Source organism: Idiotropiscis lumnitzeri, chromosome 1 (assembly GCF_059441095.1).
Source record: "Idiotropiscis lumnitzeri isolate Australia: NSW breed Sydney's pygmy pipehorse chromosome 1, RoL_Ilum_1.0, whole genome shotgun sequence".
NCBI classification, from domain to species: Eukaryota; Metazoa; Chordata; class Actinopteri; order Syngnathiformes; family Syngnathidae; genus Idiotropiscis; species Idiotropiscis lumnitzeri.
The window spans coordinates 22,062,120-22,084,234 of record NC_142391.1 but is presented as its reverse complement, the minus strand read 5'-3'; the positions used below and the strand labels follow the sequence as shown (position 1 = coordinate 22,084,234).

The 22,115-nt window shown below is 42.5% G+C and overlaps 2 protein-coding genes across 6 annotated transcripts in view; both read left to right on the top strand.

Moving 5' to 3' along the window:
* Positions 1-4,047, top strand: part of znf608 (zinc finger protein 608) — a 40,356-nt gene extending 36,309 nt beyond the window's left edge. For 3 of the 4 annotated variants that reach the window (XM_088288092.1, XM_088288111.1, XM_088288098.1), the window contains 4 exons: positions 158-207; positions 305-485; positions 1,174-1,230; positions 2,279-4,047. In XM_088288092.1, coding sequence (XP_088144218.1) covers positions 158-207; positions 305-485; positions 1,174-1,230; positions 2,279-2,298 — 308 coding nt within the window. In that variant the 3' untranslated portion in view covers positions 2,299-4,047. The remainder of the gene's footprint in view (positions 1-157; positions 208-304; positions 486-1,173; positions 1,231-2,278) is intronic. The other variant, XM_088288105.1, reaches the window with a different exon arrangement.
* Positions 4,048-4,913: 866 nt separating this feature from the next.
* On the top strand, positions 4,914-19,845 carry cep120 (centrosomal protein 120). 2 transcript variants are annotated; one of them, XM_088288148.1, is made up of 18 exons: positions 4,914-5,122; positions 6,793-6,949; positions 7,756-7,870; positions 7,947-8,103; positions 8,717-8,865; positions 9,058-9,486; positions 9,852-9,996; positions 10,070-10,241; positions 10,734-10,883; positions 11,047-11,232; positions 11,331-11,604; positions 12,564-12,653; positions 13,298-13,390; positions 13,495-13,656; positions 14,259-14,381; positions 14,457-14,555; positions 18,634-18,779; positions 19,342-19,845. In XM_088288148.1, the coding sequence occupies exons 1-18, from the start codon at positions 5,074-5,076 to the stop codon at positions 19,535-19,537; spliced, it is 2,892 nt and encodes a 963-aa protein (XP_088144274.1). In that variant the 5' UTR covers positions 4,914-5,073; the 3' UTR covers positions 19,538-19,845. The 2 variants fall into 2 exon arrangements, with proteins under 2 accessions (XP_088144274.1, XP_088144268.1); XM_088288142.1 differs by having other exon boundaries at positions 10,067-10,241.
* Positions 19,846-22,115: the final 2,270 nt, after the last annotated feature.

Sequence of the window (22,115 nt, the reverse complement as noted above, 5' to 3'; positions counted from 1 at the left end):
CTGATGTAACAGAGGCAGAAATGGCACCTGCGAGAAATGGGTGTAATGTTAAACACACAACACTTCACTTTTCCCACCCTGTTGTTGCAGTACTATGTGAAAGGCACGATCCAATTTTTTGGGATGTAGACCTGAACCTTTAAATTTGTCCCTGAAGGCTTCCACTACCCTTTGTACGGCAAGACAGCAGGGCGGGAGGAGTCCGAGGTGAGATGTTTTTTTTTTTTTTTATAACACTGTTGAAGCACAAGGGAAAATAAATGTGCGTGTGTATGCGTATGCATGCATGTGTGTGTGTGTCTAGCCTGACGAGAAAGGTTCCCCCGAGTTGGAGCGCGACGTGGACCGAAGCAACCGAGGCCACATGGCGTTGGGCCGACACCTGCACACACACCATCACACGCACTTGGGACTCACGTATAACCTGGTGGCGGGACAGTACGACATCTACCCGGGTACGCGCACCACAACACAACAAAATCCAAGTAAATACACAGCACAACACAACTCTACACACACAAAACACAGCTGAACACAAAGTACAAAATCACACAAGAGAAGACAACACAACATCCAAAACAAAGTGACACAACCTACAAAATAGCAACGGACCAAAACAACACACACAACTTGTTACAAGACACAACGTTTTTAAAAAATTAGACAAAACAAAATTCAACATGCCACAACAGCAAAACACAACAACACAAAACAAAGCATAACACAGAAAAGCACACAAACCATGTAACACAAAAAGCATGAATGCAACACACATCAGAAAACGACCCAATTCTGTGAAACAATAAAAAAATCACAGTAGAAAACAACACAAAATCAAAGACAAAACAAGACACAGCACACAAGCACACATTGTGTTAAGATGCTACATTCATTCAAAAGCAAAAAGCTAAAGGCTTGGCTTCATTTGGCGTGTTGTTGGCCTCATTAGCACCTAGCATAGTTTCTAGGCTAAACATCATGTTGCATAGCTTTGCCATTTTTTGTAAACACACTTCCAGCGGCATAGAAATATTTGACGGATAATACTCAGCACACTTTTTACATCGGTGGGAAATGGAATCAAATATGTGCTGTGATTGGTTGGTGTGCATTTTGTGGGTGTCACTAAGCATCTAATCATTGAAATTGATTTTGTGCGCGTTTGTTTTGTAGGTTTAAGCTCCAGGTCTCTGGTGTCTGCCACGCAGGTGGCAGGACGAACTGCCGCTGGTATGTTTTACATACGCCACACCTTCATTAGTTGATCATCATCAAATACTAATCATTAGCTATCAGCTCAATGCTGACTCTCTAAAATTGACATTTTTTTGCCAGCATATAATTAGCATTTTGATTTCGTGAACAAGGTCTCATAGCTCGCGGTTTAAATTTTGTTCTTGTTAACCAGGGATTGTGAGTTTGACTGGAGCCTCATGACAATGTATATGCCAACATAACAACCGATTATAATTTTCCATGTAGCCATTTCAACGTGTAAAGTGTGTTTGTCTGTTCTAATGTAAAGCTTTCTTTGCAGTTATATCCATGGTAGCATAGCATTAGGTTAATAAGATGACAATGCACAAAATGCTAAGCTTATCTTACTCAACATGGCCTCGTAGCTCCGCAGGAGTCATGAGTTTAATTCTTGCTGAGGCCTGACGTAATTACACAGGTTTAGCTAGTCAAGAGTGCAATACAGTCATCCTCATAGTCATTTGAGTGTGTCAAAAAGTAAAGGTTGTGGTTCATTCCTGGGTAGGATAGCATCATTTTGGTTGACAAGCTGATAACGGATCTTTCCAAAAGACTTTTTTGGCTTGTGGCAAGCTACATTGTGTTGGTCAGCAATAGAAAACTTGAACATCAGGTCCCCGAGAGAATTTAACCCATGACCCCTTACTTATAGACCAGTGCTCTCTCCCGAGCTCTGAAACCTTGCGTTGTAATCAAGCTTTGGCCATGTTTTGTTCATCACCACTTGTGTATTTCCGGTGGATTTACACTGGTCATCCATTGCAGCTTGGTCATCCTGGAAGGGGGATTGCCCCATCTGCGTCCCCTTCTCAAGGTTTTGCATTTTTCCGCAGATTTTTTTTTTCTTTTGTTTTTCCTTGCCCTCGTAGGGGTTAAGATCAGGACGTGTTGTTAATCATTTGTCAACTGTGTGCATGTGAAGCCCTTTGAGACCTTTTGAGATTAAGGGCTTTAAAAAAATGTACTTGACTTGTAATATATTTGAATAAATATATAATATTTCCTCGTTATGTTCCCGCAGAGAGCGAAGTAAAGAAGTAGTGACGTTGCAGAAGGAGACTCACACACCAATTCTGTGGTATTCCTTGACGAAGCCTCGTGTAAGAGGCAGACAAGAGAAACAAAAGGGGAAAAAAAGTATAATTTCTTACTTGCGCCACCTACAGTACAGAAGTTGTTTTATACCGCACAGGAAGTGGACTTTGGGGAAGGACAATTGTACAGCGGTGTTTCTAAATGCAAATTATTTGTTCTGACTGAATGTAATGACGATGATGCTACATTTGTATCGCTAACCGCTAACTGTACGTGTTGATTGTATCGTCCTATGTGAGCGTAGCCCTTCTTCACATCACTGTACATAGCATCCACAGTCATGCACTCATTACCACGTGCTCACTGCCACTGGACGTGGGGTAGGAAAGGGCGGGGCTTAGGAGGCATGCTGCATTCAGCAAAAGCGGGAATTCTGAACAACAACCGGAAAAGTGAACCGATTGAGCGAGGTGAAGTCATGTGACATTGCAAAACAATGGCAACAGCCTAAAAAAAACGATCAAAACAATATATTAGTAGGGAAACTGTGGTCTTCGAACCTCAGTGAGAGAAATATTCATTCATTTCAATTTCACTTACCTCTATAGAGAGCGTCTATGTACCACAAATGGTACTTGTTCTACACTTTTAGAATCGGGTGCAAAAAATGGCATACATTAAAGTTAATCAGGGATGCACGGATGTCAAATCAAAGTTTATTAATTAGTTTTAGGTGAGGCTTCACCTCTACACTTACAATACAGTACTTCAAACATTGCAGTACACTGGTTGTCAACTAGTTTGACATTTCCAACTTCATAACAGCCCTCTAATGCATCATTACATGGGGTCAACATACAAGTATATTTTATTAGTCTGCCCTTTACAACTTTGGCCTGCTTCCGGTGGACTTGTGGACTTTTTTATTTTTTGTCAGAGGTGCATTTTCCACCATAGTTTAAGCGAAGTTCCTGAAGCCCAAGGTCAGCACGAGGCCGTGGGAGTGTGCACACTGTGAGCGTGCTCGGGAATGTCCAACAAACGATAGACATGTATTTTGCTTCTCATTGGTTGTTTTTTTTTTCAGGCAGTATCGTTTCTTGTTAATCAAATTAGTGTTGAGTGAAACATTAGGCCTCACGACTGCATTTCTAACAGCACATCGACAAAAAACAAAAGCAGTACACTTTGAAATGGGGGTCCCGCAATTTTTTGCTGTTGCCCTCAAGCCGCACCTCCTACCATTATGTGCCCCCCTCCCCCTCCAATGAACTACCTGAGCCTGTGATGCTGGATTTAAAGTGACCTATATAGATATGAAATTTACTATGTGGTGCTGCTCTTTGACCTGAGACCCCCAGTTGCAGCCATATTCTCATGTCAATAATAATATTTTAAAAAGTAGCAAAATGTAATGAATCCAACTTTAAATGATTATGTACTGTGTTATGATGTTGTGTGTCCTCCAGCAACGGCTCTGCCTCACTCCATACACACGATATCCACAGTACATCATAACAATACATACAGTATGTACTACTTGAACATGGTGATACAATATCTGTTTACATAATCCTACCACGGGGGGGACTGTTGTTGTCATCCAGTGGCCGTGGTGTATCCAAATATAAATTCATATATTATGATTATTAATATCACCCTGATATCAACATGGAACCTGTTGTTGCTTTTTTATACTGTATATGCCTTAATTCATATGTTTGGCAATCACGATTAAAGGATGTTATGTATATATATATGTATATATATATATATATATATATATATATATATATATATATCCATACATATATATATATATGTAGGTGCTTTTTGCATTTTTCTGCACATGACAATTTTTGTCTCCATCTCGTTTAATTTCAATAGACTTATTGTAATTGTTACAGTAATAAATTTTGGGATAATTCTTCAATTATTTATTTTAAACTGATCCGCAGAAAAAAATTAAATAAAAAAAAATTATGAGACGCTGAAGAATGTAAAATACTATATCTACCAAATTAAAATGTTATGCATAAAAAATACAACAGAAACTTTTTTGAGGGAAATTTCTTTTTTTGTGTTTTTTAGATTTACTATTATTGTTGTTGTTATTTTTAAAGCCAGCAAAAATAAAGCGAGAATATTGTATTATAAAATAGATACATGTAAAATACCAACTTAGTTAAACAAATGTCTTACACGTGTATGTTCAAAAGAACATGACAGAAACTATGTATCCTATTTTTAATTTTTTTTAATGGAGTAATATTATTTCTATATTTGAAAGATTAATATGATTGATTTAGTTGTTTATTCCAAAAAGTAAACTAAATCAAATAAAATACATTATGAAAAAAATAGTAAACCTAACTAAAATGTTTTTATATGTGAATATTTAAAGAAATTTAATTTTTTTAAATATACGTTTATATAATTTTCAATATTTTATTTTTGTTAATTATTTGGAAATTTCTATTTTTACTATTACTATACCGTAAATTTATGCACGCGTTAAGACTGCAGTTCCACCGCCCACCAGCTGAGGTCACCATAACCTCACCTGGCCACCTTTAACTTCCGTCTCCCAAACCAAAATGGGTGGCGCCAAAGCTTGACAACAAAGCGGCTGTTGCCTTTTTTTTTGCAACGGACGACCTCAAACAGCTCTCCCCCCCCCCCCCTCTACACCAATCTCATTTTCAACCTTATTTTTTTTTTTTTACTCCGCTCGACAAACTCGCCAGTGTTCCCAACCTTTCTGCTCGCCCAGATGTCAACATGGCTCCAAAGAGCGAGCAACTCCTCTTGGTGTTATCCATCCTGGAAGGTGAGCGTCAGCTGTCAGCGCAACCAAGTCACACTTGGAACTTGTTACGTTCCTTTTATGTTTTCAGAAAGCTAACACGCACAGCTAATAACTTATTTCAAATGTTAACACTCTTTATCTATAAAAAAAATCACGACGGACGGCAATTGATCTCAACTATGAGTCCAAAAGCCTTTTTCCAATAAATATATACAGCAGCTAAATCGGAAGCTACGTGTCAACAAAAAGATAACCTTTTTTTTCAGCAAGCTCAAATGTCACCGGAACAACTTTCAATATAGGAACAAAATTGTTTAAACGGTGTCTAAATGTTAAGAATTTAGGAACTTAGGACATTGGAAAGTGTCTAGTGGAAAAAATGCCTAGTTTCTAATTCAAAACTAACTATGGAATGGCCTGTGATCACGTTTTAAGAAATACAAATGTAAATCTGACTGAGATCTTGAGGCCCCACAGGTCCCTTCAGTGTGCACCTAATTAAAGATAAAGATGTCCTTTATTAGTCCCACAATGGGGAAATTTGAGGTGTTACAGCAGCAAAGATATAGAAAATAAATATGGTACAGCACAAGAAAATGTTTGATTTTACTAGCTGAATAATCTTAATTATAATTTATGTATATATTTTTTAATTACGTAAATGCATTTTTCTTTACACACACCATTGCTGGGAATGAACAGCAGCCTTATCCCCAAGGAAGGGCTCTCCAGCATCTCCCCCCCATTCCAAGGTTAGGCAACACAGTTTTGGAGCACCTTGGCTCGCGAGTATAACTGCAATCAAATCCACACTTTTCTCTCCTTTGGCCATTGTGGGTTTAAAAAAAAGCATATTTGTATTTTAGATTTTTTTCGAATGGTTGCCAGGTAAGAATGTCTGGACTGGCCAAGCCCTGTCACACGTAATTATCGAATCACAGGACATTTACACATCTTCATCGTAAAGCTTAGTAAAGGCTTACTGAAAGCTACTCAGGATCTGATTGGCTAACGCAACTTACTATCAACTGTGAGAGCCCGTTGACTTGCACAGCACAGATGCCTGCATGGGAAAATCTGAGGGCTCGGAGGAAAAGAACGTGCCACTGGTATTATGAAATCTGCCTGGCAACACAAGCTAGCTGAATTCTGATTGGATAAAAACTCTCACCTAAAACTATATGACATGAATGTGAATAATAATTTATATATAGGTCGATATAGATACGTCAGGTCACTTTCAACTCTTTTTGGGTGGTCAAAGATAAGTTATGCCGCAATGTGTCCGATAAACATTGAAATACTACTAAATCATCAAATTGAAAATGAGGCAACAGAGGAGATGGTACACCATAACTAAAAATAGACACGGAAAACACACTTTTAACAAGCCACAGCTAATTTTTCTAAGAAATGCAAAAGAGGCCTGCTCAATGTGACCCCACTAAAATTCCTGAAAAATGGCGGAAATGAGTCAGTTGTTGCATACCTAACACGGGAAATATTATGAATATGTAAATTATAAACTACATATTTAACTGTCTTTTAAATGTGTTGTATAAAAGTATTTGTAGTTCCTAGGGGACACAGACCCAATAGTCCCAAATGAATCGAGAAAATTAATACAATGGGGCGTTATGTTTCAAAGTTGTACGTGGTCACTCATGGTGTAATTTTGACATTGTGGGCAGGTCGCGACTTCCCCAAGTGCCCTCGGCTCAGCCTGGAGGTCCATGCGAGCTTCGACGGAGAGCAGCTGACCACTGACCCCGTTGAGCATCTGGACCAACCGCACTTTAGCACTGAGCTGGCCTGGGAGCTGGACCGCAATATGCTGCACCAGCACAGGTGTGTGTCTGTGTATGTGTGTGTGCGTGCGCACGTTGAGTTGGCTGTTTTGTGGTGGGTGAATGTGTTTGGGGGTGCATAGCACTCGGAAATAACATTTAGCTCAGCCAAACCACATCAACACGCATAACCCATTTTTCCCGATATTTTTTAGCACTGTAAATGAGTATATTGGAACAACCACGGTAGAATCTGTTTTATTGTTTGGCTTTGCCATTTCATGTTTTGTGGCAAATGCGTCATGTTGTACTTTGAGTGGTGAGATTTCCAAGTTCATAGAGGCATGAATCTGTGCGTGGCCACAACTTAGCACGTGTGCTGTTGCTGTTTTGATATCAATCACGCGTATATAAAATGTATGATTTGGTTTTTAATGGACGCGGCTTTGCTGACAAATGCTGCCATAATCCACAGTAGACTCTACAATATGTTAGCGTGCCACAACAGGACATCGATGTTCCATCAGATGCACACGGTGACCTGTGCGTGCTAATTACAACTAGCTTTCACACACCACAGTCACTGTCGTAATTTAAATTGGGCATTAGCCGCTACCTGTTTCCTTTTTAAGTTGCTCGTTTATGCTGCTATGAAAGGGAGGTTTACATCGTATTAAGTAAATGTGCATGAGAAAGCGGCTCTGGTGAACATGGCGTTGTGAATCGATTCTTTTTATTTTTTCATATCGATGCATATTTTGAGCAGTTTCTATTGCTGTTAAATCGATTTTTTATGAATCATCCCTGGATTATACCTATGTATGTCTGATGACATCATGCCTCAACTAATCCCTTGAATGTGCGCAGATTGCAGAGGACCCCAATCAAGCTCCAGTGCTTCGCCGTTGACTCCAGCAGCAAGAGCAGGGAGAATGTGGGTTACATTGTGCTGGACCTCAGATCCGCTCAAGAACTCCCGCAGGTCCGTCTGCGTCGGCGCGTGGCGACCCGTCGGTGCGCCGCCCCTTTAACGCCGCTTTCCCCGCCTGTGTCGTCAGGACCCTCGCTGGCACACGTTGCTGAGCAGCAAGTACACCAAGAAGAAGCCTTCGCTGCTCCTCAACATGGCGCTAGAGAACAACGGCAAGTCCACGCCGCCAGTACCGCCGCCGCCGACCACTCTCCAAGCATCTCGAGACAAGAAGGCCCCAAAAGGTGCTACTTCCTGTTCGGTGTCTTGTGTTTCTGCGCTCCATCTGTACGCCACACCCACTTTTCTGTCACGAAACATCATTGTGCATCAGCTTTGTGCTTTTGTCGGTGAAAATCAAAAGAATTAAGGTATTGTTTTGGCAACATCTTGCAGCATCTCGGTGCCACGGAGCTATGTTGAGGAGCTGCATTTCAACGACAGTAATTGTTGGCAACCATTTTGTGGCATCTCTTAGCAATTGGAAACCTTCTGGGGGAGGGTTAGGTTGACTGAAGTTTGAACTGCAGCTAACCGTTGTTTTAACTATCAATCTGTAAAGATTTATAATTAGGGCGATAACGATGCTACTTTTGTTAGCCTGTCTATGATGTTTTACATTGTGCATTAGCATTAGGCGGGTCAAACTTTCATTAGAGGAGATTAGTTTTTTGGTGAAATACACAAGACTGGCAATAAACAACTTGAAGCAAACACTTCGAGGCACTTTTAAGAGGACTGCACGGACTAATGTCTAAATTGAGTAGTGGGTAGATATGATATGTATGGTAGTTCTTTAGGTAGAACCGGGATTGTTTCCAGTGCCGCTAGAACTGATCTTGCCTGCGCCTTCCTCAGGTGGCCCCGCGGCCTTGCCGCCCACCCCGGCCAAGATGGAGGCAGTCCTAGTGCCGGAGCAGGGTTACCATCAGGTGGGACCCGACAAGGTCGCCACTGACATGTTTGTGCTGTCCGTCACCGTGGCATTTGCAGCCAAGTTGGAACAGGTGAGTAGAACCCGGTATGTGTACATGTTTGGATTAGTGTGAATGTTTGTGCATTAATGTGAGTGTGAATGGCGGTGTGTTTGTGCATGTTTTTGTGTGTCTGAATGTTTGCTTGATAGTGTTTGTGCATGCTTGTGTGCGCTTGTACGTGCATGTTTGACCATGTGTGTGTTTGTGCGAATGTGTTTTCAGTTAATCCCCACCACGCTCAAGCTGCCATCAGAGGACGCCGGTTTCTTCTTCTTCTACACGCTGCTGGGCAACGACATCACCAGCGAGCCCTTCCAGAATCTCCTGACGCCGGACTTCCAGCCCGAGCGTGCCTCGGTGCGCGTCCGCAGCAGCGAGTGTGCCCTGCGCGCCTTCCTGTTGCAGCAGCCGCCCTTGCAGGTCCACCTGTGCTGCGGCACGCACTCACTGGGCAGCACCGACGTGCCCCTGGCAACGCTGGCCGGGCTCGCCGTGGACCTGGAGAAGGCGGCGGCTACGGTGGAGGGCGTGTTCACGCTGCGGCCGCCTGCCCGCGCCAGGCGCTCGCTGTTACCGACGGCCGCTGACTTTCAGCCCAACGTCTGCGTGGCTGTGACCCTGCGCCGTGAGGACATTATGCCACAGCTACAGGTTAACGATGTTCGCTAATGATCAATTCCTATTAACAATTAAGAACTCAAGCAAGCACATATTGTTCTCAATATATACATCGGTGTCTTTAGAAAAGCCATTTGGCATTCCACCAGCAAACGCAAACTTGAGATATAAGTGCTGTATGATAGCAGCCAATGTGCTAACACCTGAAGGAGCAGCACAATATTCACTAAATTGAAGCATGAATGTGGCAAAAAAATAATTATTGCATGTTTCTTCTTTCTTACAAACATTTTTGTTGGGTCTTTTTGGGAGTCTAAAACGGATCGAGTGCATTTCCAGTCATTTCAGTTTGGGATACATGATTTGTATGATCGCTTTTCTTTTCTTTCTGCATGTAGAATAAGTCCATCAAAGAAGGATGTAAGACAAACCCGCGTGCTGTCGTCGTGCCCTCCGCTGACGACCAAATTGCCAGTTCGACTCCAATCCGAAACCCTCCTGATGTTGCGCCGTCGCAGAACCAGCAGGAGGCATTATTGCATGGTAACGGATGACTCATGCTGTTGATATGTTGAGCTGCTGGTATTGTGGCGTTCTGACCGACTGTGTCCAGCAGACATGGAGCCACTTGCCCAGAGTCAAGCTCAGGGCGACGGCGCCGATTCCTCCATCCTCGTCTGCGCCCCCAAAGCGTCCATTCCGCCGTGTGCGCATCGCTACTGTTTCTCTCTGGATCTGTGCAGCCTCAGACAGATCGGACTCACGCACACCATCGCTGCTACAATCAGGTTCGCACCACAACGCACAGTTTGCATTGACCGCTACAAAAACACCATACCACATCGTGTCCACATATACAAATAACTATGTGGTCCTGGAATTGGGGGGCGTCGTCTTGGAGGAGTCCTGGAACTTTAGAGGTGTTGTCTGCAGCGCGCAACATATCTGATTGAAACACTTTTAGTTCGACAAAAAAGTGCCTGCGTTGCAAAACCTATAAGTAAAAGTAGTGCTTTGACATCATCTGGAGGCATCTCTGTGCCAAGGACCGATCTTGAAGTTAGAGGGGTTTGGTATTATTAGGCACACCTGATAGGAAAGTAGCACTCTTCTGTCATCTTGTGGCATAAAAAGGCAATTGTAACCTTTTTGGGCGGTGTTAGGAGCATCAATTAGTCACAGTATCTTTTTGTTTATCCTTTGTGTCCAGTACTACAAGTTTCTGGATCTTGAGATTAAGGCCAGTTCAGGCTAAATTTGGTCTGCTATGTTCTGGTCAGGTACTCGTACGAATTCTTTGGCAGCGTGGCGCCCGTGATGACCAGCCACCCGGTGGATCTGCGCAGGAACGCCGACGTGTCTCTGCCGCACTCGTACTGTGCCTTTGACTTTGCTGCCATGCCACAGCAGCTGCAAGACACCTTCCTCAGGTAGTAACATGGTCGCGCAAACTGTGTACCGCATAAACACGCTCGTGAATCCATGTTACATAAAGGCTTTATTCAGTAAATAGTAGGTAGCACTTCTGCTTCAATTTGAGCAGGCAAAAAAAAAACTATTTGCAATCAAAGCATTCTCCGGTCTATGAACAAGAGTCCCTCTGGTGTTGGAGCTGTGGCACCAGAACGCTGGCAGCACCACGGCTCTCCTAATCGGCCGAGCCTCGCTGCAGCTGTCCCACCTCCTCGCCGCCGAGAGGAGCCGGCACCCGGCGAGCGTGAGGGAGGCGGCCTGGCGCCAAAATTACCAAGACCGAGTTCCCTTTTTCTCAACCCTGAGGTGCTTCTGCCGCTTGTCTATCCTGATATTCATTGTTTAGTCTCTGGTGCCCTCCAGTGGACATGAAACTAAGTGCTGTCTTCTTCCCTGTGGGTTAGTTCCAACGAGAAAATAGCAGAGTTGAGCTTCGTAGCCACGCTGGATGACTTTGGACTTGTGAACATGAAGGAAATCCCCGTGTGCGATTCGGCACAAAATGAGCGTGTGGCTCCTCCACGGGAAATACCCGACCTCCCTGCGGAACCTGCTGCGCCACCTGTGTCCACCGTGCCCACAGGACCGCCGCCACCGCCACGAGATACCGCCGAGTACCGCACGGCCCTGGAGCTGGAGCTGTGGAAGGAGACTCAGGAGGATCTGTTCAATGATCAGGTCCACATCCATTTTGTTGTCGCATGCAGTTGAAAGTAGCTAACATAATTCTGCACTAAACAATATTTAAGACAAATTGTTTACTTCCACTTGATTATTATTTGGTGCCATTGCCTTTAAACTGTGTGACTCGGGTCAAAAGCTTTGGATTTCGGCCCACAGGCTTCAAACAATTGTTGGCAGGGATTTTCGCTCATTCCTTTTGGCACAACTGGACTAAATGTGCCGAGGCCATTTTGCTCGTACTTGCCTTTTCAAGTCTGACCAAAAATCTAGGATTGCGATCAGAGCTTTGCGATTGATAAATGTATTGTTTATTTCACGAGAAATTATTTAAAGGCCAAATTTTATGTGCAGAAAAAAAAAATTGTATTCTGTTGCCTTTGATTGTGAAGTGATATATCCAAGTGATCCTCCATGTTGACTTTCATTTTGTAATATGTTCTGACTGAGCTTATTAATGAATACTAATGAAAAAAAATACAAACGAAATTGGTGTTAAAAAACAAACATGCAAGCTAACTAAAATGATGCCTTATGTTTTATAGCCAAAATGTCCCTTGTTTTCATCGTTTTCCAATAATATCGCAGCTGATCGGTTGGAGTTTATTTTCGATGCAGTTGTTTTGGTATTGCTCTATGTTTGTACAAAAGAAGAAAGGTCAAACTATCGTTTGAGAATTGTAGTTTATTACATGATGCTTTGTGACTTTTTTTTTAATCTTGCACTCAACAAAACACGCCGTAGAAAAAAACTAAAACCAATACTAAAACTATTAAAACCTAAACTTAAACCAAAGCATTTCTGAAAAACCAAAAACTAACAAACTTGCTCTAAAAACTAATTAAAACGAACTGGATTTAAAAAAAAAAAACAAATTGAAAACTAACTCTTGTGAAAAATCCCAAAGCATTCTAAGCCTGGTTCTGACATCCATGTTGTTGTTGTGCATGCATAGCTCCGGAAGAAGGAGTTTAGTCACATGCAGGCTCTCGCCGAGGAGTGGATGCGACGGGAGTTTGAGAGGGAAGCCTGTGTGAAAAAGAAGGTAAAGCCGACATCTTCCTGCTCTGTGACACAGTAACGTCAACCGCTCTCAACTCCCCCCAAAAAATGCACAAGTCTTGAGAGTCATTCACTCTTTCCCTACTCCCTCATCACTTTTAGTTTTGGAATACGACTCACTTGGACAGCCGTTAAAGATCTCATTGTTGTCGTGTCATTACAACAAGCTGGAGCAACATCAGCTTCTGTGGTAGAGATTGAACAAATAAATGGAGTTCAATAACCTGAACCGGTAACACTTCGGGTAGACATTAAGAAGCATTAGCTAAACATTTGTAAATCCCGACGTCATCATTTATAAAGCAGGTTTCTGACATGAATCGTCATTTGCGTATAGTTTCTAAATACCTAATTATTCAGTCTTTTCGTTTGTCATTTAGATAAATGGTATCGACCGTACTAAGGTAATGCTACGGTTCACATCCCGTTAAAAATTGCAAAATCATTCAGTGTGCAACTGCAAACTGCAGTTGCATATCAGGAAAAAAAAAAGTCAGGTGGTACCTTGCAAAATTCTGATGGCTAACTTGCAGCCTTTGTGATTTGAAAATTGTGTTCTGATTTGAATTTGAATAATTGTCCAGCCCGTTTACTTCAACCGTGACATGTGAACAATGTAACTCTTAGGAAATGGAGTGTAATCGTTTGGAGGAGCAACTTCAGAAGACTCTGGCTGATCTGGAGAAGAAGGAGAAAACTCTTAATGAAGCTGAGCTGAAGGTTCTTCTTCTCCTCGCTCACGTGTCCTCCAAAATGTGTCCTTGCTTTGACCTCCTGGGTGCGTCCTCTATTAATCGTCTTCCACGACGTTTCTCTCTCCTCAGACTCAAAGGCTGCAGCGGGACCTGCAAGCCGAACACAAGCTAAGCCAGAAGGAGGTGCAGGAGACCATGAAAAGGCTGCAGCTGGAGTGCGACCACCGGGTGGCGCTGGAGCGCGACAAAGTGCACCTGATGGAGGAGGAGCGAATGCGGCTGCTCAAACAGGTACACAAGATCGTCATTGGCAAACTCAAGGTTGTCGCTGTCTTTTTTTTTTTTTCCATGAAAACATAGCCATACAAAAAAAACAAACAAACAATTTAACGCAAAATAATTGGTAGACAAACACAGAGCAGTTCTGCTTCTGACAATCGGACGTCATTGCAAGTAAAAGGGAGGCATCATTGCGAAATTGTTATTCCTAAAAAGAAGACAAACTATTAACTTGTTTTCCCCTAAAGAAAAGATGTTGAATTTTTATTTAATTTTTCTTGTGTTTCTTGTTTAACATTTTGTTCCTTTCCTCTACCAAATGTGAACAGAGCCGTGCACATAAAATCAAGGTACATAGCAATCTTGAGTTTTGGCAAATCGGTGAGTTTTTCAGAAAATAGTCGAGGATAAGTCCCCTCCCACCCCGCAAAAAAAAAAAATCTGTGAATAAAGAATGGCAAATATACATTTGCAGTAAGTACGATATTGCTCACAAACAAAACCAGTTTGACACCTCTTTTGGGTCATCATGTCATTCATCTGGTGGTAGGAAAAGATGGGAAGGATTTTTTTCAGTTTTCCATTTTTTTTTTTTTTGTGCATGTGTTCCTCAGATCACAGACTGGGAGGACCGTTACAAGCAACTGGAGAAAGACTTCCATCACTTCAGGGAGCAACAGACTGTCAAGCCCGAAGTCCGCTTGCAGTCCGAGATCAATATCTTGAATCTGGAGAAGGTAGCGTGCACAAAAACAACAACAAGGACTCGCGTGTCGAAGCATGTAGCATGTTGTGTTTTTCTTGCCCATCAGGTGGAGCTGGAGAGGAAGCTGGAGTCCACCACCAAGTCCAAACTTCATTACAAGCAGCAGTGGGGACGAGCACTGAAGGAACTGGCTCGCTTCAAACAGGTAGCGCAAGGTTTCCCGTCACGTCACACAAAATTTGCCAACTTTCAAACCTCTGTGCCACTTCTTTCTTGCCTGTACATTAAGAAGATTTTCTCACAACCAAATTTTCATCCCTGTCCCACCTGCGTCCACCTCAAGCCGGCGTCTTACAACTTTAACTGCTCCAGGCTGCCCCGAATGCTGGCATTTTGACCCTAAAATTGGAGATGATCTAAATGTATTTTTTCTTCTGCTTTTTTTGGTGGTCGGCTAATACTTACCGTGTGTTACTGCCACCTTTGGAGCATGCTAAAGAAAGTTGCTTAAGGTGCTGATGCATAATTAGTAGTTCTTCTTCCATTGATTCCATTTCCTCTTCTATTTTCTTTTGGCAGTTGGCAAGTAGTTGTGGTTCTTTGCCGCCACCTTCTGGTCATTGGCAGTCATGCACCCGCCAAAAGAAAGTTAACACTATTAGGTAACGGGGGTTTTGGGTGCCAGTCCCACCTCTTAATTTTAATATGTATCAGTCGCACCTGCAAGACATAGTCGGAGAAATATGGGATTAACTTTGCTAGTGGACATAAAATGTCATTTATTGGCCACTGTGCTCCCACTTCTAGTAAAAAAAAAAAAGATAGCCTGGAGACGTGAACCACCGATTTCTAAGCTCACCTCAACAAACTTCCTTTCCACCGAGATGCCACAAGATGGCGACAAAGTCATTTTTATTTGCTTTGGGGAGGATAGGTTTCCCCCCCAAACATGCTTTGGTTTCACTTTTTCCTTCCCCGTCTTGCTTCTTCCTTTTGTGTCCAGCTCTTCATTTTTCATGTAGGCTGTATTGTTTTAGTTTTTCGTCATCTCGGCGCGCCGCCGGTCGGCCCGTCGTAAAAGGTTGCGGCGGCAGGACAAATGTTGCTTTTGCCAGCGGGGGGTGGCGAGATTGAACGCGCAGATGAAAGACTCCCCCTCGAATGCTTTTCAATTCCAAATATTGGGACAAGCCGGGCCAGTCGATCTTCCCTGAGCACAAATATTGGGACAATAACGAGGCCCGGCAGCCATCTTGTTATTGTTAGGGCCCCCACAGAATGCTCACGCCGCCCGTTTGACTTTTTAATGGCCCCAAAGTGTTGAAAGGAAACGTGTTTAGTCTTCTTTTATGGAGCTGCACCAGGACCACACAAACATTCCAGAACCTTCTGCTATACTTTTTCTTCACACCAGCGCCGATTTATCATCTTCTGTTGTTTGAACAGCACAACGTCCTTTTTGTTTTTCTGATGATTTCATTTTTGGGAATGACGCGACCGTCTCGTCACGGAGACGCCGTGCTCAGACGCTTTCACACTTCCTGTTTCCATGGCGATTGTCAGGTTTGACCAATGGTGCGCGGTCCGGCAAAGCAAGGCCTTCTCTGCCGGCCAAAACGCTCCTAGAAGCATTTACAACTTCAAAGCTAATGCAGTGCTATGACTTGAATCATTTAGTTACTGGTTTGTTCTTTAACATCAGCCAGAAAATAGCTCAACATGTTGATCATTAAGTTAATAGACAGATGTTTGCAAATGTCTCATTTTGAGAAATCTGAGAACATTTACATTTGCAAGGCTGAAATGTGGTGAGAAGTTGAACTCGGACATAAGTAGCGCTTTGCTCCTATCATGCAACGTCTGTAGACAAGTAAACTGCCCCCCCCTTTTTCTTTTTTAAAGAGTTTCCTAGCATGAACTGCCCGTTTAAGGTCACACCGCAGCACCTCAATTGGCCACTCCCGAAACCTTCATTTTGTTCTTTTTGAGCCATTCTGGGGTGGACTTGCTGTTGTGATTCGGATCGTTGCCCTGCTGCATGATCCAAGAAGCGCTTGAGTCTGCCGGACAAACTGATGGCCGCTTGTTCTACTTTTGGATCTTCTGGTGAACAGCCGAATATATTTCCCCCGACAATCACAGGAAGTTGTCCTGGTCCTGAGGAAACAAAGCAGCTCCGGAGCGTCACGCTGCCACCACCATGCTTCACTTTTAGCATCACGGTTTTTTTTTTGTCAAATGCAGTGCTGTTTTCAACACCAGATGTTACGATCTGCAGGCTTTCCAAAAAATTTTTGACTCTCAGTCCACAGAATGTTTCTCCAAAAGTCTTATACTTAAAGTTACTTTTTTGGCAAATGCGAGATGATCTTTTGCGACAGCAGTGGTTTTCGTCTGGGAATCCTCTCATGGATGCCATTTTTGGCCCGTGTCGTTCTCGTATTGGAGTCGTGAACACTGAACCTAACCGAGGCCGGCATCTCTTTGGATGTTTTTCTAAGTTCTTTTCTGACCTCCCGAATTAGTCGATTTGCCGCTTGCTGCTGCTGTGAGATGAATGACTCAATGAGTTTTTGGAGCTTTTCTGCTGGTAGAGGACGTGACCTGGACTTGTCCTTGGCAGCGCGTCTCGGGAACGTTTGTTATTCCAGCAATTAGCCCGAAGGCACTGGCTAATCCAGACGGCCAGCAGCTCCTCGGGGAGCGACTTGTGTCAACACGCGTGCACGTGAAGCATGTTTTTCTCCGTGCCCCGAGCCCGCCTCGCACTCCACTTTTCCCAGCCACCGTTGGCGGAATCGCCGACAACCTCCAAAAAGTTTTGTTTTTTTCTCTTTCCCACCGCCTGCTGACAAACTTGCTTCTGTCCCACCTTCAACTTTTCTCCGCATTCCGCCTCTATCCATCCAAAGTCTCCCTTAGATTTTCCCCAACTTCAGTGTCTCCTTCACTTCCCACTTACGCTACTCGGTCGTGAACCCGACTTGGCTCACCTCACTGCAAATACTGAGCGAGCTGATTGTTGCCGCTTGCAGCTGAAGTTGACTGTCAAACTAAACAAAAAAAACAAAGAGAATCTCATGTTGTGTTTTTAAACCAACCGCAGCTGTGCATTGTCTCCAAGTCTGTTTCGCTTCATGTTAGCGAACAACGCAAAACACTGCAGACAGGCTAACAAATAGCATCTACGTGAGCCCTTTAAGCAACTGATATTTGAACACCAACAATGTAGACCGATGAAAGAACTGCTCATAATCATATATTCTTTATCCTTCCAAAAAAATATATTTTTTTTTATTATTGTTTTATAAAAACTGAAAAGTTGAAGTGATAAAGCCGCAGATTTGTTTGCTTTGTTGTTGTCATCTGACTTAAAAATAATGGCTTATTAAAACGCAATATTGGGAAAAAAATTGCAATTCTATCATTTTTCATTCAGCCCTGTTTGTGTGCCCCAACATTAGTTTGTTCAAGAAAAGTCTGACCGTTTGAAGCCGACTTGAAGCGTGAGGTCAGACTTTGACGCTTTGATTGCATTTATTAAAACGTTCACGTTTTGAATTTACGGCTCGCGTCGGCATTAAAGCGGAGCGAGGCTTTTTTTGTTTTTGCTTGCGTGATTAACGAGCGACTCGCCGAGCGAGCGGGACGACAGTTATACGACTTACAGGCGCTTTTTTTTTTTCTCCCTCTCTCGCGTCTTGTCAGCCTGCGTGAGAATTCCTCAGCTCTTGCTGCATTTTTCTCACGGCGGTTTTCCCGAAAAAAAATTGTACAGTGAACCATCGTTTATCGCCGGGACACATTCCAGACTCACCCACAATAGCTATACATTAAAGAAAAAAAAAAGTTAATCACACATGATTTATTTAGCGACTGTACTCATTCTCTCGCTGTCCATAAAAACTTGTAGAACATCACTTTGAGGAACAAAAAGAAGATCCTCGCCAATATTATTGCAGTTTATGAAAACTAACAAAGTACCTTAAACTAAAATCTAAAATAAAAACAAAAAAAGCTTTAAAGATACAAAAACTAACAAACTGCAGCTTACATTTATAAAAGTAACCATAATTAATTGTCTTTTGTCAGTTCATATCATGAATGAGCTTTGCTACTATTAGTTATTACTACTCAATTGCTTATAAAACTAAAGCTAATGCTAAAACTAACAACTAAAAAGAAGTATTTCAAAATAAAAAGCAACTTGTTTGAGAATGAAGGACAACATTTTCCTGATGAGTACGTGAACACGCTGTTGTTGTCTCGTGCGGCGTGTGTAGCGTGAGCAAGAGAATGCCATGATGCGTCTGAAGAAGCAGCAGGCCGAGTTGGACGCCATGAGGTTGCGCTACGTAGCCGCCGAGGAGAAAGAGGTGGTCCGACAAGAGCGGCAGGAACTGGGCGACATCAGGAACCAACTTAACAGGTAGGCGCAACTCAGTTAGCTTCCAAGTGCTAATTTGGCCCCATGATGACACGAGCTGTCCGACAACGTTCTTGTTTGGAGCTCGCTTACATTCCCTCAGTATTTCTCGTCATTGTGTCAATGCTGACAGCGTTTGTAATTCTTGTTCTACCATATAATTCATCAGATTCACATCATTGCAATTTCAACATATTCCTTGCAGGCTATTATTTTTCTCATTCCAAAAATTCAGTTTTCCCAAAATGCAGCATTTTCGTCCAAAAATTCCCCATTCATTCTTAAAGGGACATTTACCATAACATTAGAAATTATAAACAATCAGCTCATTCATTTCACCTTGGGAACAATTTTCAACTTGCCAAAAATATCCAAACATACAGCAGGATTCATCTTGGTAATGATTTTGAAGATTGAAAGAAAAAATCCCAAAAACTCTTTCCAATTTCTATTTATTCATATCATTCCGTATCATTCAACATGCTTCCATATTTTTTAATTCAGTATTTCAGCAATTTCTCGTGAAGTTGCTAACGTATTTAGTTTGTCGTTATTTTTCCCCCAGGTTGAAGCAGCAGGGCGATTTCGGCCCCAATTCCGTAGCACCGGTCCCCAGCATGAACCATAGCGCAGAGGAACACCTGAGCCGCCTTCTAGAGGAGCGCGACACGCTGCTCCGGACCGGCGTCTACGGGAATGACGACCGCATCATCGCCGAGCTCAACCGGCAGATCGGTGACGCCATGGCGGATGCCAGCTGACGGCCACACGGCCAAGTTTGATTAGAGCAGGAAATGTTAGTTACCTTATGCTAAACCTGACCACTTTCCAACGTGTAAAAGTTGCATGTTGATAATAATCGCAAGAGCTTTTATTTATTCTGAATGATGATGAATGCATTATGGTTTCTTGTGACTGGGCACGAATGTGTTATTAGAAGCGAGTGCAGTCAGCCAGCAGGGGGTGCTGCAGGCTGAACGAAGACCTTTTTTTAAACAAATGTCACTAAACTTTTAGAAGTCACTTTCTGTTGTCATTTTTTTAGAATTGAATAAATCAACAAAAGGCACATATGATGTTTGAATATGAGTTATATTTCCTGGCCTCCCTTCAACTGTAATTAACCAAATCGGGGTGTCACAATTTAGTAATTTACCTTACCCCGCTCCCACATGAAGATTCTCCATGACGTTACAGCAATGCTGGTAAAGACCCGTCTTTCCCAAAAGGCTACACGGAAGCGCTATTTCTGTGTGTTGGCAGCAAAATCTGAGGCAGTTTTTAGGTCGGCTGTATGGGCACCATTTGCGATGCGCTAATTGACAATGTGTAAATTGCACAGCTTGGTGATCAAGTGCTGCCTCTTCCAGGGAAAATACAATCAAATGTTTGATGACGCTTTCTTTATAAGGTGTAGCTAAAAATGGCAAATGGCTAAGTTAGCAACCCTGAAAAGCTCTTGTGTCGCAGTTTTGCCCCCAGTCGTCATAGTAACGACAGCGTTACTCTGCGATTAGCATGAGGCAAACAAAAATAAACTGTCGATCCTTATCACGTGTAGATTTTTGACAGAGACATGAAAAAGCTTTTTATGACCGTACTCGAAAACTCATCGCAATTCAAATGATTAACATTCATCAGTTGACACAATAGACTTCCCTTTATTTGGACCAAATTTTCTTCTTCAGGTTTCCCGTTTTTATTTTTAAAATCATGCAAACGTGAGTGAGTCAAAAAGCATCATCATTTGTTTGACATGTTTTTTTTCTTTCGTACACAAACTCATCTTTGTCATCCTCATCGTCGCAGCCACTTCCTGTCCAACTTTAAACGGGGCACACACGTACACACTTAATTGCTGACTGATCACAAAGGGGAATCGGAACCAAAATAGGGCCGATTATCAGCATGCGTGTAACCTACTTTTTTTTTTTTTTCATGAGCAGATCAAGGAGGAAAAATCCCTCACTCCACTCGATAATAGACATCCCATAATCAGGCCCCTGCAGGCTTGAAATGCTAAATTTTCCTGATTAACTCTATATACAGTGTTGCAACTTCAGGAGTAAAAATGACTCTTAATACGGTCACTCCACAGGATAATTGCTTCGGATCATTTGGTGGTGAATCTGAAAATCAGACTTTGGCTGAGTTTGTTCATTGATAAAATGAACCACATCATCGCATCCTACGAAATGATTTCGAGCAGAATTGAGAGTAAACACACCACGGGGTAACTGCTTCGGATAATCTTTCTATCTGAATTGGAGCTTTGCTAAATTTGATCAAATGGGAAGGAAAATGCTCAATTTTGGCCTGATTATCGGCAAGCGTGTGCCTACTTTAGGCTTTCTGAACAGATCATGGTAAAAAAACAAATAATACTCTTAACATCCCACACCACCGGATAATCACTTAGGATAATTGTCAAAAAAAATCCAGCAATCGGGCTTTGGCTGAATTTGATTAGAAAGTAGGAATCCGACTCAAACTGGGTCCATTTGTCGGTATGTGTGTACCCCGTTTTCAATGTTATTGTTCATTCAAAGGAGTTCAGAACTTGACACAAAAATGATGGGCTGATTGGCAGAAATCTGTAAAACAATGATCCACGATATCAAAGAAAAGTAATGGTTGAAAAACTTTGGTGCGTCAAGTGTGCTTTTTCTTTTCTTTCTTTTTTTTTTTGCTACAAAAACACACGCACCAAAACGTTGGATGATGCTAATGGAAGGCAAGCGTCTTTGGTCACGTGTGAAGCCAACAATGCAGAAAGTTAAATGACATAAGTGAAAGTGCCGCCACAAGATAAATATTTTTTTCCTTCTTCTTTTGTCTGTTCATGACGTCCAAGACGTGTTTGATTTGCTCTCCGCCTCCGTTTTTTTTTGTCTTCTTTTGTTAGTCCAGTAAATGTCCAACAGACAGACAGACAATCTTTGGTTTGCTTATGAGGTGTCAAACCTTCCTTCGTCTCATTCGGGCGAGGGGGGAAACAAGACATAGCTGCAGTGAACCTCCTTGCCACAGGGGGGCGCTTGTCTTTTCCCTCAAGCTGCTCCTCGACAGAACTTTGGTAGAACATTCGTGGAATGTTGGTAGAACTTTGGTGGAACACTTGGAGATCATCCGCACATATGGATATTTCAGAAATTATTTCGGAGCACTTTGGTCGAACTTACTTGCAGCTTGAGAAGAACTGGAGTGAACCTGTGTAAGTACTTTTGGGAAAATTAAGTAGAACTTGTATGGACCTTTGGAAAAACGTTGGCGGAATTTCGGGCGAAATGTTGGGAAGCATCGAAAAAAGTTCAGGAGAACATCATTGAACTTGAGTAA

Coding starts and splice junctions, on each gene's coding strand:
- cep120 (XM_088288142.1), top strand. CDS start 5,074: ATGGCTCCAAAGAGCGAGCAACTCCTCTTGGTGTTATCCATCCTGGAA. Junction 8,866..9,057: donor TTGCAGCCAAGTTGGAACAG/GTGAGTAGAACC, acceptor ATGTGTTTTCAG/TTAATCCCCACCACGCTCAA. Junction 13,657..14,258: donor GAATGCGGCTGCTCAAACAG/GTACACAAGATC, acceptor TGTGTTCCTCAG/ATCACAGACTGGGAGGACCG.